The sequence below is a fragment of the Dufourea novaeangliae genome, unplaced genomic scaffold (genome assembly GCF_001272555.1).
Source record: "Dufourea novaeangliae isolate 0120121106 unplaced genomic scaffold, ASM127255v1 scaffold84, whole genome shotgun sequence".
Classification (NCBI taxonomy): Eukaryota; Metazoa; Arthropoda; class Insecta; order Hymenoptera; family Halictidae; genus Dufourea; species Dufourea novaeangliae.
Window position 1 is genome coordinate 74710 of NW_015373964.1, and position 10251 is coordinate 84960.

A 10251-nucleotide genomic window follows, 5' to 3' on the forward strand; every position below is an offset into this window, starting at 1 on the left:
CCTAGCAAAATCGTGAAGTGAGATAATAAAATTTCCATATAATTCTTAATGTTCTAACATAAATCAGACTATGTACATAAATGTGAATTTCCATAAACATTCGTAGTCTGCTGATAATGAAGCGGTATTTATGTACTCGACACGTGTCAAGAGAGTATTCTGAAATCTACTAAAATTTTATCCCGTTTCTTGATTACAGATTCTGATTACGTTTGACGGTAATAACGCGCGTTGATAGCCACGCAGCATCTATGAGTCCGCGTACAGTAGTTTCATTCTTACAGCTGATTTATCAACATATGTGATATGTCTCTCGAGTTTACCGCATTCTGACATGTTATGATTCGGTTAAGCGTGTTTTACCAGCGGAAACTTTTCCACTGGTGATCGTCCTCGTGGGATTGCAAGAGCGGGAAGAATAATTTCTGCGACCAGTGCAGCTTCAACTTTGCGAGTGTTCGGTCAAGATCATTATCGGATTAATTCTGACAGTCGTATATCGTGAAACGCAGAACGTGTCAAAAAGACGCTTGGACGCCATGATGGTAGGTGGAACCTGTTATCACTTATCCGCCGATCCGACTTCAGAACGAATTTAATACGTCGCTCGTGAATTTATTGTGCTGTTGTTAATATCCTCCGTGCGTCTTTTTAATCGAGAAAAATGTTTCAGGACGGCATATGTGATACTGCCGACATTTTAAGTAACGTTCCCCTTAAGAAGGTACTCACATTGGTTTCTTTTTTTTTCAGTATTTTTCTTATAATTTTGTATTAATAAAGATTAACCGAATATTGGTTCCTTTATATTTCACATGTGTATTTTATGGTTCTAATTCTGATCATCTAAATTTACAGACAATTCATGCAGACAATGTAGACCTCTCTGATAAGTCACTGCAAGTGGACATTTCGGATGCTCTTAGTGAAAAGGATAAAGTGAAATTTACTGTACATACGAAAACTACTTTGCCTGACTTTCAGAAGCCAGATAATTTGGTTGTAAGGCAACACGAAGAATTTGTATGGTTACATGATCGATTTGAAGAGAATGAAGAATATGCTGGCTATATCGTATGTTTTTCTATTTTTTTTAGTTTGTGAACTTGAAAACATGATTATAGTGTCAATAATATACAAAGAAAATATATGTTTTCAGATTCCACCTTGTCCACCGCGGCCAGACTTTGATGCATCTAGGGAAAAGTTACAGAAGCTCGGAGAGGGTGAGGGTAACATGACTCGTGAAGAATTTAACAAAATGAAGCAGGAATTGGAAGCGTAAGTTTTAATTAAACTTTAGTTGGGATCCTTACATATGCTTAGCCAATTTAATAACTTTCATTTTATATTGTTATACTTTTATTACAGAGAGTATTTAGCTACATTTAAGAAAACTGTTGCCATGCACGAAATGTTTTTAACTAGACTAGCAAATCACCCAGTTTTTCGAAATGATCATAATTTAAGAGTGTTTTTAGAGTATGATCAAGATCTTTGTGTGAGAGGTAAAGATCATGGTGCTTGGATAAAGTTTCTATATGTCACTTTACAATTGAGTGAATATATGTATCATAAGACAAAAAGAAAATATAGGTTTCTCATATTTTAGGAAAGAATAAGATGGAAATGTTTGGTGGTTTAGTAAAATCTTTTTCAACCACCACAGATGAATATTATTTGTCTGCAACTGTGAAAGATGTGAATGACTTTTTTGATCAGGAAATGTCGTTTTTGCAATCGTACCATCATAACTTGAAAGAAGCAACAGCTCGTGCAGATCGTCAAACAGCTAAACATAAAGATGTAGCAGATTCCTATATAAAGATTTCTACACATCTGTTACAATTAGCAACAACAGATAATGGTAAACTGGAGAGATTTCTGACGAAAATTGCAGAAACATTTGAAAAGTTGAGGGTAAGATGTTTTGATCTCAATTTTTGTATTCTTTATTTATCCGTAGTAGTTATATTTTTAATATTGTAATGTAATAGAAAGTTGAAGGCAGAGTAGCATCTGATGAGGACTTAAAATTGTCAGACACTCTTCGGTACTACATGAGGGATACAGCTGCAGCCAAACGGTTGCTTTTTAGAAGATTAAAAGCTTTACACGCATATGAATCTGCAAATCGCGCTCTTGAGAAAGCTCGTGCCAAAAACAAAGACGTTCATGCTGTGAGTATACTGTTTTAAGAATTTTTTGAGAGTATGAGATACACAAAAAGTGAGATACTATAGATTAGTATAGATAGTCATAATATAGATGGATTCCATCGAAATTGGATACTATCAATTGTTCGTCTAATATAAGAGTATTACATTTCCTAAATTGGCAATTACATGTTCGCAAACTGATATTAATTGAAATTGTTCTGAATTTTCGTAATGTTCGAGGATGTATATGCAATACGCAATGTTTAATTTAGACACACGTACGATCTAACAAGAAATTTAATTTTTCTTGCTCATCAAGGCAGTGGAGGTTGCTGAGGTGTGTTTTTTTTCTATTTGTATGTTTACCGCCTTACTGTAGTGTACATTACTTCTTATATATGATTTTTAGTTCTGAGAATGTATGTACACTTGAAAATAGATACATATGTATAAAAATCTTAGTAAAATATATTCTATTAAAAATATGTGAATTTCCACATGTTGGAAAAGAAAAAAATATAGAAATCAATGGTTATACATATATTGAATCAATATGTTAAATGTTATGCATGACCAGAAGTTGCATGCATTTTTATTTCTTTCTTGTGTTATAATGACGCATTTTCAGGATTGTTAAAGTAGACAATCGATTTAAGGATTATTTACATGTAACGCGTGTAAAACATGCTAAAACAGATTTTTGTGATAGAAGACATACAAAATAGAACAACAAAATGATTGTTAAAACTAAACGAATTTAATTTTAGGAATTGCATGTTTTATTTGTTTTTAAGATATGCTTTACGAAACAGGAACTGCTGATATTAAAATGTTTATAATTTTATATATTTTATCGAAGACTGAAATTGTTACTATTTTTGTTAATACAGGCAGAAAAAGCTCAAACGGAGGCGTGTGAAAAATTTGAGCAGATGTCAGAGAAAGGAAAAGAAGGTACATATTATCTCTTGCATTTTTTGTAATTTTATTTCATAAGCTTTTACAGTTAATTTGATTGTAATTTTAATTGTAGAATTGACGGATTTCAAGACGAGAAGAGTAGCTGCTTTTAGAAAGAATCTAATTGAATTAACAGAATTAGAAATAAAACATGCAAAAGTAAGCGTATTTTTCTTTTTTGCGTGTATTATTACGTTCATGAATGGTTCATAAAATATTGTTTTCTTCATTTATAGGCGCATGCGGAATTGCTCAAAAAATGTTTATCGGTGTTACGGGAACAGTGATCCAGTTCGATAATTCTCGTGGCAAAGATTACCATGTAATCTATACGAAAATAACAGTTTATTTAAAAACTATAGTAAAGTAACGGTACTGTAAAATATATATTTTTTGTTATCTAGATTTACATTACTGCGATAAAGGATTCGCATTATTAATTGCAAAAGGACTCCGCGTGAAATTCATTGAATGAAGTTTTCTACTATTTTCACATTGTAAAAAATCTATGTAAATGTTACAATTGTTTATGCTTGAAAAGCAGTTATCTTTTTTATAAAAACTTCACAATGAAATATTTGATTCAAGATGGCCCAGTAAAGGTGCATTTTTTTCGAGTTCTTTTGTAGGTTTAAGTTAATAATCTGTTATAAGCTATAAGATTCTTTATATTATATGTGTATATCGATCATATATATGTACAAGGTGTTTTTTAATGTGTGTTACATTCAGGAAATAAGAGATTCATGACATAGGAGTAAGGCTTAAAAGAATGCGTATATTTTTGAAAAGGGGAATTATGAGGAACGGTTTCAGGAACTTGAAAGTTTTATAAGAATAATTGTTAGTAATAAAAGTATTATAAAGTCATGTGAATAACTGATAGATGTAAATGTTCATGTATACAGAACGGGACTTGAAGTAATAATTAAAAAGGTATTGCAACACAAAGTACTGAAATTATGTTTACTGCTATTTTAAAGTTGCTGTTTTAATTGAAATATAAAAAGCGTAAAAAATTATGTTCATCTTTGAAGAATCTTTTATTTCCAAAATTTATCACATTTTATGAAACGTCCTGTATATTACGACTCTACGTATACGTGTGCGTACACGTAGAGTCGAGAGTCACCTAAAACAGAACATTTATATCACTTCGTTGCTTTCGAAAATTAAAAGAGCAAAATTGTGGACACGTATATAATTGATTCGAAGGACGAGATGTACAATGGTAGAGGATATGTTGTTTCAAAATAATTTTCTTTTTCAAAATTTCTCAGGTTAACTAAAGAGGATTAACGTAAACTAGTACGTACGAACTTTTAAGATTTTTATAGATAGATTAGCATGTTGTATACTGTTAAAACAATTTACAATATTTTGTTTGTTCAATAAAATATAGTTATATGAAGGTAATGACGAGTAAGGGACCTTGCGACAAGTTACTTATCTCCTAGTTACACAGGAAGAATGTGGTACTCTGAAAGAATAATCTCTACCAAAGATAAAAATTAAAGCCTTTCTAAAGGTTTATAGTGATTTGAATTGTTATTCAATATAAGTAATCGCAGACAATCTTCCATTTCATAATTTAAATAATAAATTAAGAATTTCACTTATTATCTTATTTTATATCTATATAATGTATAGAAGTGTTTCAGACGAATGGTGTACATTGTTGATCATCTCTAAATCCATTTATCATGAATCGATTGACTCTCATATCGCGTTATCGTACGTATATATACAAAACACAGTTCGACGAATACTTTCTTCTGAATAATTGATTGAAAACAAGTTTTTGCATTATTTTTATATTATCTCTTTTTCGTAGAAATTGATGAAAATTATGCATAATAAGGCATGACAGAAATAATTGTGGTATGGATTGGGGGTAATGACATTGTTCCACTTGTCTTGTTCGTCATTGCACACGCAATAATGTCTCTTTGATACCAGTAATGATTTTGCTCCTCGCTTTATTTAGCTTTTTTTTACTTTTTATATGATACTTGTTATTTCTCCTAACTTTAAGTTCTCAAAGAAACTTCAATGTTTATTAAGTAAGGAAAGATGCAACTGGAAAATGATTAAAAATATTTCATCATTTTCCCTTCTTGCCTGTTTGAAATTCTTTATTTCACCGAAAGTCAGTGCAAATTTACTGTATTGTATATATATATATATATTTACATATATGTATTGTATATATATATACATATATATATATATATAAAATATAGAACTCTTGTTTACCGACATTCGCAGGATACATAATATATTTCAACTTGCGTTTATAAAACAGAAATGTATTTTTAGTATTTTCTAATTTTTTAAAATATTCGAATTCATAGTAGATACATTTTGTTTACCATACTCATACTTATTCCTGGAAAATCGATTTACCATTGTCGTTATCAACTAATTAAATTGCACATGGAGGAACGCTATACGTACGAATTTATCAGATACTAAAAGCAAATCATAAAAATCCAGCTTCGAATAAAAGTCCACGAGACTTCTGTGCTCGTTGAAATTAACCAACTTATTTTCATAGCAGGAAAATACGCTTTTGCCGGAAGAAGAAATAATGACCTTACCTTTTTTCTCCTCTCGAAGGATAGTACAGGCGTTCCTTTGGAGTGCAGGATGAAAGAGTGCAATGGGCTCGGGATTTCAGATGTATAATCATAACATAAACAATATCGTCTCCATTATTCTTAAGAATTCTTTATCCGCAACTCCTCGGAGTCATCCAAGTTCTGTATGTATGTGTGTCTGTATGTGTACGAACGTGTAAATTTTTCTAAATCTACTCCGACAATTTCCTTTTAACTTTTATGTGGCGTCCATCTCTGGTATCCAAACGCAAAGAAATCGAGACTCTTATCATCGCTAAGTCAGGGTGATACTTGCATAACGAACAATATAATACTTCTCGGTTAAGGACTTCGTAATGACTTTATTGAAATTTATTCGGATTTCTCGCGGTGAAACTCACCTTCGGTGTCTTCGCGTGATCGCACGGGGTCGGGGTGGTGGATACTGTGCTGAATCGCGAGTAGTGATGTGACTGACACCGTATCGATACTATCGATATCGTTCTACTAGGTAATATCGATTCGGTATTGATACATATCAAAGACGTAGGTATCAAAAAGAATCATTACTTACATATACGAATGTACCGATACTTGTTTGATACCTACACGAAAGTATCGATACAATATCAAAAGGTGTCGTTACGCTCCGTGAGGTATGAAACTAGTTTTAATTCGGCACCGTATTGGTTTGGTATCGCTTCAAGAAGACTCGGTATCGATAATTGATATCAAAATTTCGATACGGTTCGATACTTTCCATTATGCACTTTGGTATCGAATCGATTGAATATCATCAATACTATCGGTATCGACCCCATCACTAGTCGTGCATATACCGGAGGAATATCAAGGGAAGACGAAGCCGTCGTAAAGTTCGCCTCCTTGACTTTCGTATTGATTTGTGAAACGAAATAGCCCCCCTCGTACGGGATGAAGCGGCTCGCCTGTTAAAGTTCCTCGATCGGCTTCACTTCGCTTGATACGATCGAATGAGGATCGCGCGCGCGTTCCATTTTCATGAAAGCTTTCGTCGTTACGGATGATTTCGACGCTTTTCTCCCGCGTAGCCTCGTTGCAACGGGTATGTATAATAAAAGGAACAATTATTGTTGCACCCTTAAATACTTACAGATTAATTGTGATTTCGAGTGACCAACTTTTCGAGGAATGAAAATTAATATCTTATTAATAGTTGCTTCCTTCGAGTATTTTGCGTTGAAATATTGACACTTTCGCGATGGATATACGGTCCCGTTCTTTTACAATTTTTAATTGGGAGCCAATGGTGTACTCTTGTGTCCTCGAGTTCTCAAACAAGAACTAATCCTATTCAAATTCCAATCAAATTCCCAATCCCTTCCAATTTTTCGGCTATTTCAGGTCTAAGACGCCTTTAAGCCGTCTTCAAGGCATCATTAGGCGTCATGTGCTATCTGGGATCACATGGTATGTACACTACGCTTTCATGATTTTAACAAACATACTTTGTTTAATATTTTCTCTTAATTACAAACTATTAATAGTGTAATATAAGGCTGATTCGTAAAGAATTTTAATTTCTCTGCTCCAAATTTCTTTTTGGTTGTGAGAGAATCCAATAGTTTACAATATATTGCTCTTATTTTTATGTTTGTTGCGAGAATCACTTTAGATTCTACTATATTTCTGATCGCGAAAATGTTAATATGTACCACTCTGATACGTGTATTTTTTAAACGTGAATCATCTACGAACGAATAACATCTTATTAATTAGAACGATATAGTCGGTCGTCGAAAGTAGTGAGATTTCTTATAAATATATGCAATCACGCACTGTAGGTGGTTCTTCTCATACGATTTGTCGCAAAACATTCCGAACTAAAATTGAAACAGCAATTATTCGCATTATATTGATGACTAGTATTACCAAGTGTTTAAAGTAGTGTCTTTTTAAGGAGATACATTCTTAATAATAAATAAACTGCGGATTTTATGCATTTATATCAGATATAACTGTAAATAATATCGTAAAATAAACACCTTAATGATTATTTAATCAAATAAACGAATTCCTGTTTTCTTAAAATCATGTAGAAAAATTTCAACTGGTATTAATAACTACAGTTTAATAATAATTTTGTAATTTCTGGAAGTGGCTCTGGCATTCCTTTTTCAAGATGGCAGAGAGTGCGGGAATGAAAGTCTAATGAACGTTTCAAATTATATTGGACCTGTCTTTCTTTCATCTTCGTCTTCGATTTAGGAAATGAAAATAGACTCAGGAAGCTAACTTAAGTTAATATAGCACGTTACCAAGCTCTAGTACCTTTTGGGGTCAAAACATTTCAGAATTAAGTTTAATGGTACCCTATTAAATTTATATCTTCCTTACCTTTCTCAATTTTCTACTTTCTTTTTCTACTTTTTCGTTTTTTCTATATCGTCTGCTTGCTGGTAATAATTTTGTATTGAGCAATTAGCTCGACCAATTGATCATTATTATTACAAAAAGGTTGCGCACATCGATGACTCCTGAAGCCAAAGTTCTTAACCGCTTCTGCTTCCGCCATTTTATCGGAAGACGATGCTTTCAGCCTTTTACAACCATCGTAAACCCGTTCGATATCGTAAACAGTGCTAACATCGTAAACTATATATAAATAGTGCAAAATAAAAGTCATCGATATTTCAATGAATCGCTGTTACAATTTAAACGTCGGAACTTCTCGGGACAAACCGTTTGCGTATAACTGAAAAATATTGTCGAGATTTCAATAATAATCGTTATTCAGTACGTCGTCACGTGGTTAAATCTTTCCTCTTTCCTTTTCATTCTTCGCAAAACGGTCATTATAATCCAAGAGAATTACGACGAGCGTGGTGACACAGGCGTCAAGAAATACTCGTTAGTTTCAATTGTGGATTTTATTAAAATTCGGTTTCAACGGATGCGAATAATGTTCGAAGTAAGACACAAAAAGGGTTCGTAAAAAGGCAGGCGAGAACGTTAAGCAACGTACGAAAACAGAACTCGTTTTTTTTCTCCGTGTTGTTAACCTACGCACACACGAGTCACGCAAGAACGCCTATATGTAAATATATGTATATATTAATTCAACGAATCGAGAGACTTTCCGATCGACGACGAGAGAACGCGACGCGACGTTATAAACTCCGCGGGCGCAGCGGTACCCGATGGGGGTGGGAACTTAAGGATTACGTCTCGTTGGTGCGACGGTACAATACGACATGCCGTAAATACACAGAGACCTCCTATGGTAGAACCACTATCGATGTGTCGAGGACCACACGCGGATGAAACGTGTAAAACGCGTCGCGCGACGGATCGAATTGTTTCGAGTAATAAAAGACTTTTATTACCTATTATCCTACTGATCTTACGTCTCTATCATCGTTTTTTGTTCTCTTGCTTATCCCCCGTAAATAGATCCGACGCAAACATCGACGAACGTTCTGTTTCCTCATTTCTCTCTCTCTTTCTCTTGCGCGTTTGTCTACGTGGAAAATCAAATTCTATCCGTAGAAACGTGTCCATCCGCCGTATCCGTCCGTATCCGAATGGTTTCCTTCGACTTGGTACGATACTCGTTCCTTTCGGTTTAAAGTTAACCCTAGTTTTTTTTTTTTCGTAAGTTGAGATCGGAATTATTAAATAACTACGATTGACTACCATTTCTTTCGTTTGTCTCTTGGTTTTTTTTGTTCTTTTCTGAAAGGTCTAATGGAGTACCTCGATATTGTGTGACGGAAATTCGTTCGAGGGGGTCGGGGGTTAACACAGGTGAAACGAAGAAGGGGGTTGGGGTGGTGTCCTGCTGGAAATGTATTCCTCGCAAACGAACCGCGGTGTTAGTATTGAGGGTGGCGAGTGAATGAATCGATCGAAATAACTCTAAGTGTCGTGGCTCCTTTTATTTCCCTTCTGTCTCTGTTCTTTTTTTTTCTCTTCTTCTTGTTTTTCTTCGTTTTCCATGCTTTTATCGTACACTTCTTTTTCTCCCTTATTTAATCGATAACGGTAGCACGCGACACGCGTACGATCCTATTGCTCACGTGAATTCTTTGCTCCGCGTAGTATATGTATATACACGGAACGTAAGGGTGAATTCGTGGCGCGCATGCATCCGGAAATTCTAACTAATAATACGCAGACTTATGTACCTCGAAGAATTGTAAAATCTCGTTCGACGAGTGTTTGTGTATGTATGTCTGCATGTGTGTGTGTGTGTGTGTGTGGTGCTCGTTGAAACGCTTGCACGCAAAATGGTCTCACCTACAACGTCTCGACCGACACGGCAGTTCCTTTATTATTATTTTTTTTTTGGTTCTCTCGCTTCCTCCTGGATTCCTATTAAACTCGAATAATAAATACAATATTCGTTATTTGATCCCCTTTTGAAACTTTTCGTCTGCATTGCCAATTCGCGGTTCACTTTTGACAACACCCTCATTCTCGCGAGCTCGCTCGAGTCGCCGCGACGATCGGGTGAAACTAACCTGATATTCAGATTTGTTTCCGTTCTTCCA

General features: G+C 34.4%; 1 protein-coding gene across 1 annotated transcript; it reads left to right on the forward strand.

Moving 5' to 3' along the window:
- Positions 1-561: 561 nt before the first annotated feature.
- Positions 562-3486, forward strand: LOC107186686 (sorting nexin-6). Its single transcript, XM_015574618.1, has 9 exons — positions 562-724; positions 859-1074; positions 1160-1281; positions 1372-1508; positions 1613-1920; positions 1998-2180; positions 3050-3113; positions 3193-3278; positions 3356-3486. The coding sequence occupies exons 1-9, from the start codon at positions 665-667 to the stop codon at positions 3404-3406; spliced, it is 1227 nt and encodes a 408-aa protein (XP_015430104.1). The 5' UTR covers positions 562-664; the 3' UTR covers positions 3407-3486.
- The last annotated feature ends 6765 nt before the right edge of the window (positions 3487-10251 follow it).

Bases quoted from the DNA above. Each gene is read 5' to 3' on its own strand.
- LOC107186686 (XM_015574618.1), top strand. From the start codon at position 665: ATGTTTCAGGACGGCATATGTGATACTGCCGACATTTTAAGTAACGTT. The intron at 725-858 runs GTACTCACATTG...CTAAATTTACAG, and splicing joins GTAACGTTCCCCTTAAGAAG to ACAATTCATGCAGACAATGT. The intron at 1,075-1,159 runs GTATGTTTTTCT...ATATGTTTTCAG, and splicing joins AAGAATATGCTGGCTATATC to ATTCCACCTTGTCCACCGCG.